The 22,467-nt window shown below is 37.2% G+C and overlaps 1 protein-coding gene across 11 annotated transcripts in view; it reads left to right on the top strand.

Moving 5' to 3' along the window:
• CADPS2 (calcium dependent secretion activator 2) overlaps window positions 1-22,467 on the top strand; it is a 370,960-nt gene that overhangs the window by 331,550 nt on the left and 16,943 nt on the right. For 4 of the 11 annotated variants that reach the window (XM_087874197.1, XM_060687132.2, XM_034431086.3 and 1 more), the window contains 2 exons: window positions 10,280-10,297; window positions 10,886-10,993. The exons of 3 other annotated variants lie outside the window; for them this stretch is intronic. In XM_087874197.1, coding sequence (XP_087730323.1) covers window positions 10,280-10,297; window positions 10,886-10,993 — 126 coding nt within the window. The remainder of the gene's footprint in view (window positions 1-10,279; window positions 10,298-10,885; window positions 10,994-22,467) is intronic. 4 more of the 11 variants (XM_034431095.3, XM_034431093.3, XM_034431089.3 and 1 more) reach the window with 1 other exon arrangement.

Genomic DNA, 22,467 nt, shown 5'->3' with positions numbered 1-22,467 from the left:
GTCTGGTTCAATGGGCAACCCAAGTTGGCCTACTTCCTATGCCCAGGTCAATGCAATACATCAAACCTGGAGGAGAATGCAGCAGGATGGCTGGTGTCTCTCCACGATGACGGGGCTCCAGAGCTACAAGACCTGGATGTTTTCATGCATTGCAAGACAGATTCAAAGACCTGACAGCAGCCCAATGTGCAGATGCCCATATCTGCTCCCTATGGCAGGGCAAGTGGCTGGGGGCTGAGTACGTCCAAGATTTTCATAGCCTGGCAGCTCACCTGAGAGATTGGCCCGAGCGTATGCTGGTCTACCAATTCCAGGAGGGGCTGAACAAGGAGCTATATCACAACTGCCTACCCTAACTGCGACCTTGGAGCATGATACCAATTAACCACAAATGTGGAGCTTGACTTGATGGAATACCAGGAGCAAGCTGTGCATGAAAACCAAACCCACCAAATGCCCAAGATACACCCAGTGTCCCATGGAGGAAGAGGTGATGCATCCCTGCCACGGGGGAGAAACCCCATTGGAGCTGGGCAGCATGTTTCCGATGTAGGAGGCCACCAACTGCCTGATTGCTTTGTGCCATGGCTGGCATCTGCACCACAAGCCCCAGCCCAATTGAAGGTGAAAAAAACTACCCGTGAAGGTGAAGGAGTGGGCAGCTCAACAGGCCGTGGAGGTCTCTCCCCAATCCAGAGAAGAGTAGGGAATTCCAACCCACAAGCCCAGCTTGGTCTTCTATGAGACAAAGGCGAAGGGGAGGATGACCGATGGTAAGTGGCACAATCATCCCTATGATGACCCAGGTAGCGATTTTGGTGCCCTCCTTGGGAGTAAGGGGAGCCCTCACATCCTTACTAGACTCAGAGTGCACTCAATGCCTAATTAGCCATCAGATAGAGAAGCCACAATGCAAAACCTGCTGGGCATTTTGGGTTTGTGAAGACCCTTCACCTGGTGAAGGGACAGTTCTGGTAGCCAAAGATGAAAAAAGTCACAGAAGCCTATGTGGCCAGTTGTCCTGTATGTGCCTCCATGAAATGCCTACCAGCTTGCAACAGTTGGTAGCCAACCCAGCTAACATGTGGGAGGAGATAGCCATGGATTTAATCGTGGAGTTGCCCGAGAGTGCTGGAAACACAGTAATTTGGACTGTCATTGATCTGTTCTTGAAGCAAGCACACTTTCTGGCATGTCCGAATATTTCTTCTGCCCGGGTCCTAGCCAAGATATTTGTGCAACACATCTACAGACTACACGGACATTATCTCAGATGGGGGAGGGTGCAATTCACTGCAAAATTTTGGTGGGAATTTTTTTAAATGATAGACTCTTCCCAGGACTTAGCTCCGCCTACCATTCGAGTACTAATGGGGCTGCTGAACACACCAACTCATTAGTACACTAATACCTGGGCTATTATATCAGGGGTCCTCAAACTTTTTAAAAGGGGCTAATTCACGGTCCCTCAGACTGTTGGGGGGCTGGACCGGCTGGGTGAGTGTGGCTAGGTGGTCATGTGATTGGGTGGATGTGGCCAATTTAGCAATCCATTAAACAATACACACAAATTAAACTTCAATTTCTTATGCTCCTGAGGGTGGAAAACAGGTTCTGCCCCCCCCCCGCCCCCACTGCATTATTCTTACCTTTTATTTGGGCCTATCCCCAATCTATTGCTGCCTCCTGAGTGCCAGCTGAACGGCTAGAGGGAAAAAAACTGTTTAAACTCTTGCCGTGGGCTTCAAAGGGCCACCCTACAGCTGATCAGTGTTAAAAGAAAACAAATGAGTAGACCGGTGCCTGCAAAAATAAATGGGTAGACCGGTGCCTGCAAAAATAAATGGATAGACCAGTGCCTCCAAAAACAAATGAGTAGACCAGTACAGCTCTGCAAGCAGTTAAAAGCCTGGTAGACCAGTACCTCTGCTAAATCCTAAATAATTATTTTCATAATAATTGTCACATGACCATCAAGCCACGCCCACAAAATAAGCTACACCTACAGAACCAGTAGTAAAAAAATTTAGAACCCACCCCTGCTCCTCACGTCCCATTTTTGGTCTCCAGAAGGCGGGTGGGGGCCGGCGGGTAGATGGGGCAATGTGAGTGGAGCAGCCTTGTGGTCCCTTGTGGGCCAGATTAATGGCTTCAGTGGGCCATATCTGGCCCGCGGGCCATAGTTTGAGGACCCCTGTGTTATATAAATTATCAGCAGATTAATTGTGCCGAATGCCTGCCTTTTGCAGAGATGGCATATAACAACTCGGTGCACAGCAGCACAGGTTTTACCCCTTTCAAAGTGGCCACGAGAACTAAGTTCATGCCCATGCTGGAGCTCCCACAGGAAGCTCCATCCTCAGTGTCATTAGCACATTGGATGGATACTCTAAAAGCCACATGGCCCACCATGTGTAAAGCACTAAATAAACCTAGGGAAAGCCCAAAAAAGGCAAGCGGATTGGAAAAGGGTCCTCCAAATGGAACTTAGAGTGGGGGATAAGGTGTATTTGTCCACCAAGTAACTCAACCTGAGGCAGCCTTGCAAAAAGTTAAGTCCCAAATACATAGGACCTTTCCATCTCGTCCTAGTTGTGAATCCACTGACAGTGGAGCTGAAATTGCCAAAAAGAAACCACCACCTCCTTCTATCCTATTAATGGAGAGGAGCACAATGAGATCAAAAAGATTCTCATCTCCAGATATTACAAGGGAAAATTACAATACCTAGTACTATGGAAAGGCTACCCATTAGCAGACATTGAGTGGGTGGCTGCTCCAGATATTAGGGCAACAAGGTTAGTAAAAAAGTTTCACACTAGGTACCCTCATTGGCTGCAATAGGAAATGTAGCAGTAGTTGAATTGTAAGTAATAATATGTATATTTGTTGTTGTTTTAAGTTCACCCTTCTTCTGCGGGGGTCAGCATGTCGAGACTGACTTGCACTTTCACCTACATTCTGCTTTGCTTTTAGCTTGACAAAGAAAAGGGAGGGTGGGTGGAATGGAATGCAAAGGTAGGAGGAATGGCTTTCAAGCACCCGTTGGTTCCCATGAGACATTACTTCCATTTCAAGAACACACTGAGAAGATGTCCCAGCATGGCCGACAGATTCCCATAATAAAATGAGCAGAAATGATTGGTGGATGGACTGTGGGTGGCCCGTAGTGAAGAGAGGAATTAACTATGCTTGCTTTTGAGCAGGAAATCCAGAGCTGGTTTTGCTTCTTCTGTGCCAATGTGGTTTATTCAGTAGAGTTTATTCTTTTGGTAAAGTAATATCCCAGGAGTTTCTTTTTCTGGATTCACCAACTGGACAATTGACAAGAGGAGTTCCACATGTGCCCAACCAGATCCGAGTGAAACATGCCACAGTAGCCTTCTCATCCAAGGTTTAATCCTGAATGAGGAAATCCATATTACAGATTGACCTGACATTCAGGACTAAGATCACTGACAAGGCATTGGGGCAAAGTCCAGGAGACTAGAATGCAGTAAGACCACTTCCTTAAAAATGTTATTCTATAGCACTTTTGAATGTTGAAAGTCTAACTATACACGTAGTTTTGTTGTCCATATTTTGCTCAGTAGTTTAAAAATATGTTATTTTACAGTAAAATAACTCATTTCCCTCCTTTTAGATTTTTTAAAGCACCACAATTGTTTGATTCTCAGCATTTTACAAAGAATCTTATACATATCCATAATACAACAATACACAAATAATTAAAATATTCATAATAAATATTTAACTAATCTTAAACTGGAGCCCATATGTTGGACATCTTCTACAATTTACAATGAAAGAAATGTAACAACTATGATGAAAAATTGGCAGAACATGTCTGTGATTATCTGACAATCAAAAAACATAATGAAAATTCCTTAAACTCAACATATAGACCACAATTTCAATTTAGAAACTGTTACTATTTTAAATTGAGACAAATTAAAAAATGCTAGTGAATTCCTGGAAACTCAGCATTCTGCCAAATCATCAGTTGATACATATAGAAAAAAAAATAATCAGAATTCCATTTAAAATATATACAGTAAGCAAGGAAAGAAATAAAAGCCCAGAGACATACTCTCCCAGCAACTTCCGGTATAAACAGAAATTAGCATCAGGTATACAATCTGAAAAGAAACAATATAGTAATCAAGGAACTATCAAAGAAGAAACTATAATCCAACCAAAACTAACAGGGCAATCTTTTATGAGTAAAAATCCAACAAATTTCACTCTACCATTCACTGATGATGTTACCTGGACTGGAAGGAAAACAACTGCAAGAAAAGAACCATGTGCAGAGAACACCAAAAACCCAGGACCAGAATCAAAAGGGAACCCATATCTATTAGCAGCAACTTGGTCTTGATTGGATTCAACTTGAACCTGTTTCCTTCCATCCAGACCTTGACATCTTCCAGATATTGGGATCAGACTTTAACTACATTGCAAGAGCAATCTTCTCTGGTAATGTATAATTGAGCATCATCAGTCCTCTAGAATATAGAATAACATTTGGAAGGGACCTGGAAAGTCTTCTAGTCCAACCACCTGCTGAAGCAGGAGACCCTCTACCATTCCAAAAAATGACTGTTCAATTTCTTCTTAAAAATCTCCAGTGATGGAACACCCACAATTTATGAAGGCAAGTCATTCCACTGATTAATTGTTCTCACTGTCAAGAAATTTCTCCTACGTTCTGGGTTGGATCTCTCTTTCATCTTTCTTCTTGTCTTGCCCTCATACTTTGGAGAATAGGTTGCCTTCTTGTTCTTTGTGACAGCCCCTCAAATATTGAAAGACTGCTATCATGTCAACCCTAGTCCTTCTCTTCATTTGACTAGACTTCAGATGTTGAAAACCAGGTAGGAGAGGATCAAACACTGCAGCATTCACAATTCAGAGGCCATGAAATTGACCTCTCTTCTGCGACAACCAACTAAATTGATAGGCAACGCAGGACTATTGTTTGTTAGACTGGTTAAAACAGCTTATTAGGATTTACATTGCATGCTCTAACTATTTTAAATTAACATGATATATTTTTACTTATTTTAAGTAGTTGTTCATTAATTTTTTTGTACATCTTAATTAGGTAATATAATTTCATTAGCTTTAACTAGAGGCTTTGCCATTGTAAATTCTTTGAAGCATTAGTTGTGTATAGTCAGACGTGTATATATAGCAACTAAAACTATTTAAAAGAAAAATTATCTTTTTTCAACAAATTTATCAGAGATAATTACTCTGTATACAGGGCAGGGAGGAAAAAGTATAAAGTGTTTTACAGAACTGTAATTCTAATTGGTAAATGTCACCAGCTGTTGCATCTATCTTACTTGTGTATATTCTCCTAATAATTAGAGTCTCATGCCACAAGCTACATGAAAATATATTCACTAGGTGTGAAATTCCCATATGTCACAAATTAGGTAAACAGCTCCAAGAAAAAGGAGGAAAAACTGCTAATGGGAATTTTTCCCTCAAGAATTGACTATTTTCAGGATGTTTTAAAAACTTGAAAACAGATTTCCATGAAGACAGTAAGTTGTGATTTGTTGTGAAAATTATTTTTCAGCATAACATTAATTCACAAATGCTTCTAGTAGGGAGCAATATTGCAACATTACATCTTAACCTTTAACTTAACTATCTGGGACAGAGTGCGAAAATGGTATTGTCCTTCCTCAGATAATTATAATGTAATGCACACTTCTGGTGCTGAAATGTACTTAAAAAGAGAATGCCTAATGCTCCTGATTCCCACAAAGAGAAAAATCAGTTTGCTAAGTCAGAATGTTCCACTCATTCCAATGAATTTTGCGCTCTGCCAGTGACAAACTAGCAAGGCAGGAGTGAAAGAGGAACAATATTCAATTTAATTGTTATACTTCATCCTACCTTTGCTTTCTGTAGAAGAATAATTAATCTCACAACAGGATGAATGGGAAGGAAAGAGGATATGGAAACTGCTTGAAGATATAGTTATGGAAGTGTGAAAAGAATATGTCAAGAATACCACTATAATATAAGGAGTTATATTAATGGGAACTACAATATGAACCTTGGGGAAAGAACCTGTAGATGAGAAAAAATGCATGTAAGAAAACAAATGTTCCAAAAATAACTTGGAAGTGGATTGAAAGTGCTAAACAAGGAGTTTCCAGCAGAATGAATGGAATCAAAAGTAAAAGCTGAATGAATCAGACATGAGGGAATACTGAAAGGAATAAATTGAAGATTTGTATTGAATGATAATGAAATTGAACTATTAATATGTTACAATGGGATCCAAAGCAAAAATAATGGTTATGTTTTGGAGTAAGTATAACACTGATGAGTTATCTGATGGTGCTTCCTTAAAGAAAGTGTATGTTTTTCTGAGCTCCTATGCTAACTGCTCAGTCACACAAAAATACACATTAGAGTGAAGGAGCCAGTGACAGCATGCCCACACCCACTCTGAAGCACCTTGTTTTACTCTGTCAGAGTAAGAATGTATGATATCTGTCCCCTTGATTGTTTAATGTTACTTAAATATAAATAAATAAGGAACACTTCTGATTATGATAGAAGTGTAGTAGCTGGGACATGGCTGAAGATACACTTGTGTGTGGACAATGACAACGGGATTTCAAATGATTTGCAAAACTGTAATCATTAAACAGATTCCAATAGAATGGAATGCCTGTTGCTCAGGGTTGAACTGTTGGAGTTCTTGGTGCTTTCTGAGCTTGGTTGTTACTTACAGACATTTCATTATCGAACTAGGTAACAACAATTGCAACGTTGGTTAGTGAATTACTCAAACTGGGTAATGAAATGTCTGCAAATAAACAACCATGCTTAGTGAGCGCATACAAAAACCACATTAGACAGATTGTATGTTGCAACAAAGATCAGTCTAAAGATTAAAATATCAGAGGCCAAAATAGTTGTGTTTGACTAAAAAAATAAAAATGAATGATTGCAGGTAAAACACAGTGGCAAAAAACTAGATCAGGTAAATAAGTGAATTTCTGTTTCCTAGTAAGATGTTTACTAAAGGTGGCGAGATGGATGAACAACTACTAAGAAGGCCAAATGCTGATAGAAATGTTGCTTGGAATAAAAGGTGAAAGAAGAGCTCCATATAGGATTTTGTTTCTGCCTATTATTATATGAAAATAATAAGAATTGGGTACGTTAGGAAAATCAAATGTAAATTGAATGGTGTGGGAATGGAGTACTTTAAAAGTATACGTATTAAGAAAAGATAGGATCAAGATCAGATGAGAGCTGTATGAACATGAAAAAAATGCAAAAGTGAGTTATAAGTATGAAAGAAGTACATTAAAGAGGTTTTGTCATGTAGAGAGAATGAAATGAGGATGAATTGCAAAACAAGTATATGAAGGAAGAGTGAATGGGTCAAAAGGAAGATTGTAAAAGTTGTTGGGTAGAATTGATGAGATCTTCAAAAAGAGACAAGTGAGAACTTAAAAAAAATGTGAAGCAGTTGTCATAGTTCAAATGTTTTCAGGATGGGAACAAAGTTGATAAATCATAGATAACAGCTGATGGGGAACCACTTTTTTAGCAAGCTATTTATAAACTAAACGGGTTGTTCAAGAATTGCATAAGATTATTTGTAATGAGTTTATATTATAAGCAAAATTATTCCGAAGTTGCTCTTCTGATATTTTAAGGATTCTACTTTTCTTAAATATCAGGGTATTGTTTTACTGCTTCTCTGCAAATTCTTTTGATTTCTCACTTTGTTAAAAAGGGACTTATTTTATTAACAGTTATTATCTCCAATCTTACACAGGAAAATTGTCTTCACTTTTAGCTAGCTAAACAAGCTTCTTGACTCTTTTTTGTGATTCCTCCCTTATATGTTCGGTTTTCTACTTAGTTAACTGTATAAAGTGTAGAGAGACAGGGAGTTAACAGTTGCTCTCTTCTGTTCTTGCTGTTCTCTCTGAGACCTTTTAGCTACATGCCTCTTTCTGAAAGTCTTTAAATCTGTCGTCCAACACAGATGTACTGTTAGGCTCCACCTCTGATGAAACTGTACTTTCAAACATTCTGACAAAGCTCCCAAATAGCAGCTTAAAAACCACCTATTAGCCCATGTCTCTTTTCAAACTTTCTCATCATCATTTTCACCCTCTAAAATATCAGGAATCTTTGTACAGTTTAGGGTCTACATGATAGGTGAGCTTCCATGCCTGAAACATCTTCTCAGAGTGGTTTTTCTATGGTTATGGTGGAAGCAATGATTGGTTGCAAGGAAGAAAGCTATGGATTAAGTTTAACGAACGATGGTGTTGTAGACTAGGTTTGGCTAATTTTTTCTTTGTTTTTTCTAATGTTTTCTGATCTTCATTGCTATGGTTTATCAGATTATATTATTTTATTTATTTATTTTGTCACATTTCTATGCCGCCCAACTCCCAAGGGACTCTGTGTGGCTTACAACAAAGAATAAAAAAATGCAAACAATCCCATAAAAATGTTAAAAAGAAAAACATTAAAACATTAAAAACTTTAAAAAAGTTAAAACACATGCACTCCAATTCGTGGCGTTATAATGATCTTGCAAGATCATTATAACGAGATCAACGGTTAGAGGCCTGCCAGAAGAGCCAGGTCTTCACCGCTTTGCAGAAGGCCAATAGGGTGAGGGCGGTCTGGACCTCAGGAGGTAATTGGTTCCAGAGAGCCGGGGCAGCCACAGAGAAGGCCCTCCCCCGCGGGTCCACCAGCCGACATTGTTTAGCTGATGGGACCCGGAGGAGACCGACTCTGTGGGATCTTACCGTTTGCTGGGAGCTATGTGGTAGAAGGCGGTCTCGAAGATAGCCTGGCCCTGAGCCATATAGGGCTTTAAAGGTAATGACCAACACCTTGAATTTCACCCGAAGACCAATAGGAAGCCAGTGCAGCTCGCGGAGAATTGGTGTAATGTGGGTGTATCTAGGCGCACCCACTATAACTCGCGCGGCTGCATTCTGGACCAACTGTAGTCTCCGAACACTTTTCAAGAGTAGCCCCATGTAGAGCGTGTTGCAATAATCCAACCGTGAGGTGGTTTACTCCTTTTCTGCACTCTGCATTACATTGCTTATCACAAAAGAACAGCATGAGGAGTATGTATTTATTAAGTTGGGGGGAAGAATTAGAAGGCAGATGGTGAAGGCAAAACTGACAACATCCCAGCCTACTCTGTAGTGATTAGGAAAGCTAAAAACATGATCACCTTATGACAGATTGTGTCATTCTATGGTGTATATTGTCTAATAACCAGAGCAGAGAATGGTTGGGTAATTTTTTAATGTAAACACAATTATTCTGTATAGTGCATGCTACATTTTGCACTATAAAGACCCTTTTAAAAACTCTAAATCCATTGTGATGAATTTCCCTCTATAAATCTGAATCCCACTTAAAAAATAAAAATGCTTTGTGTATTGAATAAAATAAAAAGCTATTCAACTTTACAAAAAATATTGGTATCAAAATATCAGAGAATGATAGATTGTTTTTTAGGATTCTTAGAGGAAGATTAATTAATTATTTAGATATATTTGTGGAAATAACACAGCTGATTACAAACATTATATGTCAGATTTGCATTCTAATATTATTTTCTTTGAAATTTCCAAGATGCCAAATGATTTATATTATTATATTTATCAATGTATCTTTTTTCTTTTTAGTTTCAGATATTTTATGAATAAATATTTATTTTTTATTTATTTATGCAGTTTATCCACCACTTCATTTTTTCTGAATTCTTGGTAGTTTACTACTATTAAAATAACAATTAGTACATTATTAAAACTACAGTAAAACAAATACAACAAATAATAGCATATTCCACTTGAGTTTCGGGAACATTTTCAGGATTGGGGCCAAATGCAGAAAGTCTTATGTCTCTTTATATTTTCTTTATTCCTTTTTTAAAGTTTGAATAATTGCTATTCTACATTTGTCAGAGCCTAAGAAATGTTTCAGATTGGGCTATTGAAGTAATGATTAATTGATAATCTTTATTATAATCAGTAACCAGGTGTAAAGAATAATCATTTAAGAGTGTTGTTAGCATTTGTTCTCCTACAAACTGTGTCATGACTTGATATGATTAAAGTAGATATGATTCCATGAACTGACATGACATATGACAAGACAGGAGGAATTTAGTCAAAAATAGTATGTTTTCTTGATCTATAATGTATCCATCTTTTGTTTTCATATCCATGCTATACTACTATACATCCAGACTGCAGACCACAACTGTGTATGTATGGATGAGTAAATATATATTTTTTAAATATTTATTCATAGTACTACGCATGTATTTCCTCATGCTGTTTATTGAAGCCTGTTAATTCATAATCCACATTCATTTTTCTCCCATTATTGTGTGCTGGATTTCTTTGCTTCACATTATTGCCTCTGTGTGTCTACACTTACAAAATATACCCAGATAAGCACTTGGATATATGCATATGCATATATACATATATACATATTCATAGATACATACACATATACATAAACATAAATCAGTGCTGCTTGAAACATACATTCTTGAATATATTTCAAAAATTTCCTGGAATTTTAAAATAGGGCAGAATCAGTTTCCTATTAAAAGATATTGGGCTCCATATTAATTAATCTGAATTGCCCTTAAATCTTATATGAATTTTTTATAAGACAAGTAATGTGCATATGCATGCAGGTTTTTATTTTATCGTGTATATGTACGCACATATACATTTTATCATGTATATGTATACACATGCAGACATGTATATGATAAAAATAACACTGCAAATTGTAGCTTATACCTCTCATCTTTTTTTTCTTTTTCTTACTAAAACAGAAACCAGGGATGGATCTTGCAGATACTTATATTATGTTTGTTCGTCAAAATCAAGATATACTTCGAGATAAAGTCAATGAAGAAATGTACATAGAAAAATTATTTGATGTAAGTAACTGTCTCAATGAGAAATAGTACTTCATAGAGTTAAATATTATGAACACCTGCCTTCTATTGCTTATTTTCATAGTTTAGGAATCACAATGTTTACAAACCACTACATAATTTTGGATTTCAAGAATACTTTTTCTGAGAAATGAAATTACTGAAAAATATTACCATTCTTTCATTGCCTTTTTTAAAAAATGAAGTGCTAGAAAGCTTATGATTTGTAAAGTCTCTTGGATTTATTTTCACACAATGCATCGCTGAGATGCAAGTCAATTCTGCTTCAGCTGTAGTTTTATCCTACTATTAAGTAGCCAGTTCACCATATCTAATGGGCATTTATGAGGTAAGTACAGAGACCATAATCTCCATAGTAGCTGAAATATCTCTTCAGCTGTATAGAGGTCAGATCTTTTCATCCTTGATTATTTCTTCATCCCTACCACACTCATAATTCTACCATTTTTTTTTTCATAATGCTATTGTGTTTCCTTTGATACTAATATAGCAAAACTATCTTCTTTCAGAGGAAAAGGTTCCAATCTCAGGTACTTCACACAGCTGAAATACTATAGCATTGTTTTTTTCTCCTCATCTTAGGAGAGTTGGGAAGGAGTTGATCTCTTGACAAAGATTGTCATTTTCTATTGCATGTACTGTGAGAAGAAATTAAATTGTTAAGCAGCATAAGAGAAATGCCATATTCATGTACAAGAAAATGGTAAACCTCCTTTATATGTTTAGATTGGATTTAAACAGATGGATCCTTTCCGGATATACATCTGCTCTATAATCATGTATTCAATAACATAACCCAGCAGTTCATATTACATTATTTCAGTATAAAGGCAAGCTGTCCACGTGTTTACTTTTGGCAATCTCAAAATTACAAAAACTTCAAAACAGAAAAATTATTGTGGTTCCTCAAGGTTTTTTTTTTCCTTCTCTGAAGAGGTAGGGTAGGAATAATAGTAATTTTTCCCCATCAAATCAAATGAGAATTCCAAAAACAAAACAGGAGAAATTTTCAGCAATAGTACCAGTTTTGATTATTTCCAACCTTAATGGCTATAGATCCTTTATTTTCCTTTTGCATTCTTTTGGCTACTAAACAACGTGGTCTGATCTCCTTGTAGAATACTTTTGATATGTGAGAGAGAGATTATAGTGTTGCAGATATTAGTGTCAGGCTTCACACAACAGACAGAACTAAAAACCAATTAGATAAGCTTGCAGAATTATGGAATTTCTCATGCATAATTTATAAAAGATGTTAGAAAATTATTGTCAGAGAATTCTAGTGACTGCTGTGTCTCAATAGCACTATTCTATTCCAACCATTTGGGTCTACCGTACTTTCTCTTTCCCAGTCTGTTATAGTCTGCCCATTCTCTCTTTTGCCCAAAAGGGCCAGAATGGAACTTTATTTCAGTTGTTGATACAATAAATTCAATAAAAATACAATCAGTAAAATGTTCTTATGTGTGCCGTTTTCTTGCAATGGCCAGATTTGCTAGCCTGTTGTTTATCTTTGCGCTATCTAACTCTCATAATCGGCTGCTTTTATTTTCCTTGTGAAACCTACTTTCTGCAGTTTTCCGCAGCTGAATTCAGTACAGATTCTGAATACTTTATTTGTCATGGAAGGTATTTATTTACATTCAATCTCCATGGCATTTCAGAAAGCTTTTCTAGCAGTTTCATTTAATTATGCAAGTTTTCTGCAAATGTTTTCATAACAGCAATTCACAGCCCTTGCTGTGACACTTCACTCATGTCAGTTGTGCAAGGTCTCACCACACAAGTTTCTCTGCCATGGATATGTCATGTCAGTGTTTGTTGTTTCTTATCTTGGCTGATTGAAATAAACCTTGTTCAAGCTCCCTCTTTTACAGACATTTGCAAGCAGTTCTAGAAGAAAAGTATCATCTGGTATAATAAGCTAAGTGTTACTATGTGTGAAAAATTATTTATATATTTATTTCGCAAGAGCTTTGATTTCTTGCAAGGGGAGAAAATTCATTCATTCAGCTGGCATTTTTACAAAGTATTAAGAGCCATATTTCTAACTTTGCATTAGTTTTTGTGGATAGATAAGCATATGGTCCACTTCGAAGGTGTTTTTTTCTATTTGCCACAGCTTGCTATGCTGTTTTTTAAATGTTTAAAATTTATGGGTAACAATCCCTATTCACTCTTCTGGCAATAGGGAGCATTTGGAGAGATTCAATGCTTTTACAGGATTTTTTAAATTCAAAACTACAGATGGACAGTTAGGCTACTTTTATTTTGTTGTGCCTATGGTAATTTATAGTACTGTACAGTATTTTTTTGTTAATTAGTCCTATAAATTAGCAAAGTATAAGTAAATGGAATATCTGAATAGTGCCTCTACTCTTATCTATCATGGCATTACTTGTAGTCTTACTGCACTCCCTAGTTTTTAAACCATAATTGTGTTAGAGTCATTACAATTGTTACTAGAGTTGAAAGTATTATTGCTATTCCCCAACCTTGTCACTTCTGAAATTATATTCAGGTGTCTGCTTCATATGCTTCACATCATTGCAAAAAAGGCATTAAGAGTTGTCAATCTTATTTTACGAACTTTTCTCTCTGGTAACACTATACTTCAAACTAGAGCATACAAGACTTTTGCCAGACCTATACTTGAATACTACTCACCTGCCTGGAATCCTCACTGTATTTCAGACATCAATACATTAGAGAGGGTCCAGAGATATTTTACTAGAAGAGTAGTCAAATCCTCTGCTCAAAATAAAATTCCCTATATCACGAGGCTTGAAATTCTAGGCCTCGATAGCCTTGAACTATGCCATCTACATTACGACCTAAGCTTAGTTCATAAGATTATTTATCAAAACCTCCCACCTGTAAATGAGTACTTTAATTTCAACTGCAATAAAATAGATTAAAATTCAATGTAATTCGTTCTACTTTTGATTGTAGGAAATATGACTTCTGCAATAGAATTTGGAACACTCTACCTGATCCTGTTGTTAGTCTCTCTAATCCCCATACTTTTTATCTTAAACTGTCTGCCATGGACCTTTCATGTTTTTTAAGAGGTCCCTAAGGGGACGTGCATAAGCGCACCAGCGTGCCTACTATTCCTGTCCTACTGTTCCCATTTATATGTACTCATTTTATGTGTTTATGGCTATGTTTTGCTTATTTATTTCCTTTTATTTGTGCCAAAAAAATTTCATGTGTCCATGTCTATGTCTATACTGTTACTTGTTTCCTTGTACTTGTTGACAAATAGATAGATAGATAGATAGATAGATAGATAGATAGATAGATGATAGATAGATAGATAGATAGATAGATAGATAGATAGATAGATAGATAGAGAATTCAATTGGCTGTTTCAAGACTAAATTCAAATTTCACCTTTTGATTATTTACAAGAGGATTTCTATAAAGTCAGGCAACAAATACTTGTGCAACATAACAACACTTGTGCAACATAAATTACTGGCTCTTTTCATATATCATTCTGAACTCTGAACTCTGTTTTAGGATCAAGACTCAGGGAACTTCAGCTCACTGCTTTCCTATCCTTTTCTGGAAAAGTTATGAGCAAATGAAAAAAATTGCTTTAGAATTTATGCAATGTAAGTCCCTTTAGTATAGCAAAACTCAGGAAAGTCTTAATCTGGATCTAGTCAGACGCAGTCCAGTGGCACTAAGTGAGTTGTTGATCAAGAATAATTGTATAAACACTAAAGCTATCTGGGTTTAAACAATAGCTTAATTTTATATCTCCTTATGACAGAGACCTATGGCAAATTACTGTTCATTTATTTTGATTTTACATATTCTGGTACAGTACAAGATTTGATAAATTGGCTTTAGGAATATTTCCAGCACTGTGATTAATTTCATTTTCTAGGTTGTTTTTAAGCTCCTTAGCAAAATTCTAAAAATCCATGAAAGAGAAAAATAAGCTACCATACTTAACAATTTCACCCTCAAAATTGCCAATCCTCTGGTTTTTTTACTCATGTCACCTGGAAAATTCAACCATTTTGGGAAGTCCAAATAAAGATGTACATTTAGAGATTTTGGATTTTATGCACTCAGATTGCACCTGCAACTACAGTATCAAAATATGTGCTGTATAGAATTACTTAAATGACTTATGTAAATAAATAGTAATTGAGCTATTCAGTGCAAAGAATTAGATCAATGAAACTCAAACAACCTATAATTACAGACTTATTTGCTTAAATACAGGTTTGATGCAAATTATATATTTGCTCACTTGTGGTATACCCATGAACAGATTGTGTAGAAATGTTCTCAACTCAGCTTTGCTAGGCAAGACATGGGTAAAGATTAGCTCCTTTGCTAAATCTTCCAGTGGCTCTAAAATTGTGTTTCATTCCATTCTAATTTTTAATATATATCCGATCCTAGATTAAAACAATCTGTCCACACACTTTCTGTCAGTGTCCGGGTGCAATGAACTGATTCATATATAAATGTTCAGCAGTTTTAAGGTAGAATCACTGTAGTGCTAAATCAAATAGCTTATATAAATGAGCTTTTTTTAGGGAAGAAGTCAAGCAAGATTACAAAAAGTAGCATGTATGAATGAACTACCACAAACAGAAGTTTCTGTCAATTGAAGTAGTCTAACCCTAATCAATTCACATACTGTTGTGAAAAACCATAGCCACTCCATGTTGTAGAAATGAGGCTGATAACTACGTGAATGGTGAGAGAAGAGATTAAGACATCACCCTATAATCTTTGTGTTGAGTCACACTATCCGAGAGTGATTTTTGCCTGGCCGGCATCAACGGTTCCAAATCTGAATGTAAAACCCTGAAAATTCTAGGGCTGTCATGGTTAAGCAACCAGACTATCATTAGCCATGGGACAGTAGACTTTATGCTGCTTTCATTCCATTAGATAATGGCTTCCTTCATCATTGTTCTGTGCCAAGGAGTGAATGGATTGGGAGTTGGGAGCTCTTATTGACGAGTTAGTAGTATTTTTTTCATTCTTAAGCATTAAAAGGCCATTTTTTTAATCATGCATGAAAATGAAAGAGGAAACTCACATTCTGATACATTGAAATAAAAACATGAAAAACTTTTTTTGTCAGAGTCTGAAAAATAATTCATGCTGTAGGGGTTGATTGAACGAAAATAAATTACAGTATTTTAAAATAATGGTTCATCAGTGTTTTAGAACTAAGTCACACCTGTTATCCTTAAATTGTTTAAACCATTATATTTCATGTGAGAAGAAACTTCTAAAAATAGCTTTCAGTCTTTCAAACTAAAGACAGAGAAGTTTTATCTAGTCATATTTTAATATTGTTTCAACATATTTTCCATATTGTTTCAAAAGTTTATTTTTGAAAAGTTTAGTGCATGTGACTAATCTGATCAAGTCTGAATTACTGAGTGCTCCACTAACATTCTTTTCTACATTTCTCTCATATAACAGGTGTATTGTTTATTTAAGGAGATTTTTAAAATGTATGAATAGATAAATACAAAGATTGCTTTTTTTTTGTTCTGTAAATACTAACATGTGAATAGTTCCCAACTCAAATACAATAAGGAAGTGGTTTGAAGGTAGTTCGGACATAGTTTCCTTGATTATGATTGAATGGGTTTAAAGAGTCTTTCTTCAGTTAAAAACAAATTTTAAAATGTCTATGGCCATTTTCTACAGAGTTGGGGCTGGGTGGGGGGGCTTTGAGATGGTCTTCCCTGAGACACTTAAATAATTTTTTACAAATTTTTGCATGCACTTCAGTTTCCCAGTAATGTGGGGACTATTCCATTGATTCTAAACTTTACCTTATTTATGTTTTCTGAGATTAAATGAGATTGAAATTATTGTTCCACAGTCTCCTTTTGTCTTTAATTAATACCTCTGTGTCCAACTACCTGGTTTACTAAGACCTTACAAACTTGAAACATATATGCATGTGGGCCAATTTCTGTAAGAATACATTTGCTTTTACATCCAGTTCAAGTTATTACTTCTTGCTTTTCAAGATCTACTAATTTGGATCCAAATATCAGCTGTAGCTTCTTCCCTTTAAAAAATACTCTTGATATTTTGGTGTCAATTCTGGTATCCAGCACTGAAGTCCTTCACATCATGGATATTGGACTGGAATTAGTAGTGGTGTTCATGAGCTAACTCTAAACATTGTGGTTGTCAAACTGTATTAATTAGTTGTTTTTGCCTCTCATAATACAGGGTTTAGAGTTTTATATTATAATTATATTTCTAGACTGCCCTAATATCTCCAGAGATGAAGAGAGGTTTAACAGTTTTAATTAATAAACATTGCTATCATTGGCATATAATTCCTAATATTATCTACATCTGTTCTTCATCTATTTCTAAATTAAGACCATAACTGCAACTTAGTCTCATATTCTTTTGTACTAAGTGATTTTTGGTTAGGGCTCTTTTAGAAATCGCTTTCAATAGATGAGTAAGCATGCATTCACATTTCTGTTGGAAATGTTTATAATGCACTAAATTATATCTGTTCTGATGGATTTTTAATTGGCTTTAAGCTTATTAAATGAGATGCTAAAGTATCTGACTTTAAAAAAAATAAAATTAGCTGGTGTTAACCTGGTCATATGTCAGAGGTGAATATTGCTCATTAAAAATATTACTTCTGTGGAAAACATGCTTTCTGATCCATGCTTTTTTCCTGAAATAATAATGCTTCTGAGCATTTCTTCAGGTTACATATCAATCTGACATATTGTCATTTGTACAATAAATAGGGAGAACAATGTTTTGAAAAGGAAGCAGAGTTTCAAGCTGAGAATGTTACTTATTACAGAGTGGGCTGTGTAGTCTTGAATGGCATATTTCTTTTAGGGTATTCCCCCCCCCCAATTTGTTAGCATCCTTGAGGTCCATCACTTTGTATTTAATTTATATATCCAGAGCTTAGAGATAATTAAAGAGTTATGATAGTCATTATTAAATATATGAAGAATTATCAAGAAGATGAAGCATTCAGCAGGTAAAAACTGCATGAATGCAAATTTGATCAATTATTATGCCTAAGGCAATCTAATAGCAAAAGTCTAAAATAGATTGTGCCTTTTACTTGTTAGGCTGCTAGAATCAGTATGCAATAAAGCTGCAATTTATTGTTAAGCAATTATAAGTAAACAACCCTGTTAAAAATATAGTGAAATTGTACTGAATCAAAGTGAAACCATATAGTCTACCATTCTTTGCAATTGGTATCAACTTTGAGCTTCTGGGTATCTATCAGAAATTGGCTAGTGATGATTTATTGGGTAAGTGTGTGTAAATTTGCTTTTGTGTGTAACACATATGCTCCCACTTCTATTTTACTTCAGAATGCTTCTTCACCCTTTTTTTCTTTTTGTCATAATTTCTTTTATTTTATTTCTGTATTTTTACTTTTTTGTTTGTTTGTTTGTTTTACAAAATATTTACATTTTGCAGTGAGCTAAGTGTTACATTATCATAAATAATTAATTTCTGGTGGTTTCCTTGTAATACAAATAGTGAAAATAGACCACATTTCAGTCTTTGAAATATGGTTTATTTTTAACATTGCATGGATTAAAATGTATCCAGATTCAGATGAAGTATGTCATATGAGCGTTCTAGAATTATCCAAGCTAAACTCAGAACCATAAACTGAGTTTAAAATGAATGGATTTAAATGGAGCTCTGGTCAGGATCCAGAGAAGCCAACATCCAAAAACAGATTGGACTAATTTGAAATTATGTAATTGAAATATGTAATAGAAGAGGTTTAACCATCACAGTCCAACTAATCAGAACTGAAGAAGCTTCTTGGATGAGAAGTGAAACAGTTTCAAAGAAAAAACAAACAAACAAAGTCTAGTTTCCTTTTGGAAAAGCCCTTTGCAATAGCCATGACCTGGATGATTGAGCATCTCCGTATACATTCCACCTAATACTCTACAAAATGCTCAATGCAGTTTCCCAGTTACTAATATGTTTTTTTGAAAACCCCAAAACAATGTGGATAACAGTGAGGCAGCAACTGTGTCAGATTGAAAGGTGGGGAGGAGAGAGAGATGCAAAAGAGCCTTGGTAGTACAGTGGTCTAAAGCACCCTGTTATTAAGACCAGCTGCCTGCAGTTACTGCAGGTTCGAATCTCGCCAGGCTCAAGGTTGACTCAGCCTTCCATCCTTTCTAAGTTAGGTAAATTGAGGACCCAGTTGTGGGGGCAATAAGCTGACTTTGTATAAATATACAAAAGGATGAAGGCTATTGCTTAGCGCATTGTAAGCTGCCCTGAGTCTCCAGAGAAGGGTGGCATATAAATCAAATTAAAAAAAATAATAATAAACAAATTCTATCCTGAGGAAGACAGTAGCAGAATACAACAAATAATTAGAATATTTAACTTTCAAGGATAATTTTTGTGATCAGATCACAACTGGTCACCAAAATGATGAGGAATCCATGGGACAGGACTTCTTTGGCAATGATTGGATAGTCCAATACCTTCCAAGGAAACTGAGGCAGGGCATATGTAAGTTACAGTGAAATTAAAAGCTTAAGGCCGTGATGGCGAACCTATGGCACACATGCCACAAGTGGCATGCAGAGCCCTCTCTGCGGGCACACCAGCTGTTGCCCCAGCCCAGCTTCAACACGCATGCGCGCGCGCCTCCCGCCGACCAGCTGGTCTTTGGGTCTCTGCCGCACATGCAGGGGGGGTGCAGGTTAGTGCAGGAGGCTTTCCAGGCCTAAAATGGGGCACGGGGGACCTCACGCGGTGCCCCCAAGCCCCATTTTGGCTTCCAGGTTGGTGCAGGAGGCTTTCCAGGTGCAAGCCTCTTGCACCAACCTGGAAGCCAAAACGGGGGGGGGTGGGGTGCTGGGGCACATGTGCGGGGAAACACATGCATATGCATGGGGGTGGGGCACATGCATGGGGTAGGGTGCATGCACGGGGGGCCGCTCACATTGCATTTAGGGGTTTGGGCACGCATGTGTGCATTCACACATGTGTGCGCATGATTTGGGCACTCGGTACCAAAAAGGTTAACCATCATTGGTTTAAGGGATAGCAGTAAAAGGTAAATGTGCAGTGAGAAATGCCTATGACACAGAAGTAGTAAAGGTTTCAAGCTGGCTAGGGAGACTATCCAATTACTGTAACTACTGCAGGAAAGAATAGACAGAAGAAAGGCAAGGTTATGTTTTGGAAGAAGAAAATAGCCTTTCCCTCTGTTTTAGGCACAAAACCATTCCGTTTCTTCTTTGTCTAAAGTTTGGACTTCCATATTTCCTGTGGTGGAAGATGCTTCAACCACTTTGTCAATTAAAGTAGGGGTTCTCATAGTGGGAGTTACAAGCAAATTTGAGAGATAATGCATTTGCTTCTATTCTTTTTGAATACAAGTTTTTCTCAAGTGATGGCATCGGACCAGACTATATGTAGAACAAGGGACTGGGATCTCCTTCCAAAGCCTTTACGTGTCAGCAGTACATCTTACCTACTTATCATCATTATCTAACTAGACAGCATCAAGGTGCTTGCATCTGCCCCACTTCCAAGGGCAGATGTTCCTATTCTTTCTGAGATACAGCAGACAGGTTCTGGCACTGAGCCTGTATGTCCATTCTGGACTGCCTAAATTCTGCACCTCTTCTGCCTCTTGCAGTAGGATAATGTACTCCTGGAATATGTTACTGAAAAGTGTTCTAAGTCAGGTATGTTGAGAGGCAATGTGATTTGGGGGGAAAATAAATTTGCAGGTACAACTTTACTATCATTAATTAAAACGATAAAACACCATATTCTAGGACAAAACAAATTAGTCTGCTAGCATGGGTCAATTCCCTACAGTTGTATACTTCTTCAAGCAAAATGTTTTTTTTTAATGCTTGATGTACCATATAGCTACATCCAGTGGTGGGATTCTGGGGGTTCTAGGGGGTTCGGCCGAACCCTTTGTTAAATTGCTGGCTCGCCCGCCCCTCGCCTCCCACCCGCGCGGCCCCAGCCTACCCTAGCCAGGAGTAGGCAATTGTGGCTCTTTTACAACCTGTGGACTTCAACTTCCAGACAGCTTGGCTGTCTCAGGAATTCTGGGAGTTGAAGGCCACAGGTTGTAAAAGAGCCACAATTGCCCACCCCTTCCCTAGCCTGAGTTCCGCTGGCTGGGATCCACGTGGGCTACCACGTGGTTCCCCACCGGCTCCGGACGCAAGAGAGCAGGATGGAGAAAGCAGCTTCCACGCCTTCACTCACCCTCACTCTCTGCTCTGTTGGATCGCCGGCCGTTCGCTTACCCCGCCCACTCCCAATCTATTGCTGCCTCCGATGGCTAGAGGAAAAAAAACCTTCAAATTCTTGCCGTGGGGCTTCAAAGGGCCGCCCTAGAGCCAGTGGTGCAGCCGAACCCTTTGTTAAATTACTGGCTTGCCCCGCCCTCCCCACCACTATTTATTGCCAATAAATAGTGGTGGGCGAGGGGCGGGGGAGCCAGCAATTTAACAAAGGGTTCGGTGTTTTTTTTGTAATTTTATTGGCCCACGGAGTTTCAGCATAGGCTAATTGGCCTCCCGGCTCTCAGCTGATTTGTCTCAGCTGTTTTGCTCAGGGCTCTTCTGCTTCCTTGCAAAGAGTGCTGACTTTTTTTCCCCTAGCTATGCTGAGAAACGAAACTGAAACTGCTTTGCTGTTGCTGCAAGGTTGGAAAATTAGGCAGGCAGAATTCTTTTCTTTTTCCTCACCAAAAAAGGTAGGTGCAAACAATGGGAAATTTAGGGAAAAAGAGGAGAGTTCAGGATTTTAAAACACAAAAGAAAAAAAGCTCTATTTAACTAGGGAATTGTAATAATTGAGATACTATTAATTGAAAGCAGAAATGGTTAAGTTGTGGTTTGGAGGAATATATGGGGGAAATTATTTGGTTTATTATTATTGGTAAATATAATTAATTGATTTGTAAGAAATTGGATTGCATGGAAATAATTGGAATATTCATGTTCATATTGATTAATATACAAAAAAGGTAGTTATATAACTAATTGATTTATATTAAAATGTTGAATTTATATTAAACAACTAATATTACATAATTAACCAATGTGAGGATGGATATAAAAATAGATGACAATGGGAAGGGGTATAATATAGAATAGAAGGGAAAAATTGAATTTGATTAAGATTAGAGATGAGGATGAAGGTAATATAGAGCCTTGGTAGTACAGTGGTTTAATGCACCCTGTAATTAACACAGCTGCCTGCAATTTCTTCAGGTTCAAATCTTACCAGGCTCAAGGTTGACTCAGCCTTCCATCCTTTCTAAGGTAGGTTAAATGAGGACCCAGTTTGTGGGGGCAATAAGCTGACTTTGTATAAATATATACAAAAGTATGAAGGCTATTGCTTAACGCATTGTAAGCCACCCCGAGTCTCCGGAGAAG

The sequence above is a fragment of the Pantherophis guttatus genome, chromosome 7 (genome assembly GCF_059756535.1).
Source record: "Pantherophis guttatus breed Tessera chromosome 7, ASM5975653v1, whole genome shotgun sequence".
NCBI classification, from domain to species: Eukaryota; Metazoa; Chordata; class Lepidosauria; order Squamata; family Colubridae; genus Pantherophis; species Pantherophis guttatus.
The sequence above is the reverse complement of the archived record's forward strand: the minus strand, read 5'-3'. Positions and strand labels throughout refer to the sequence as shown.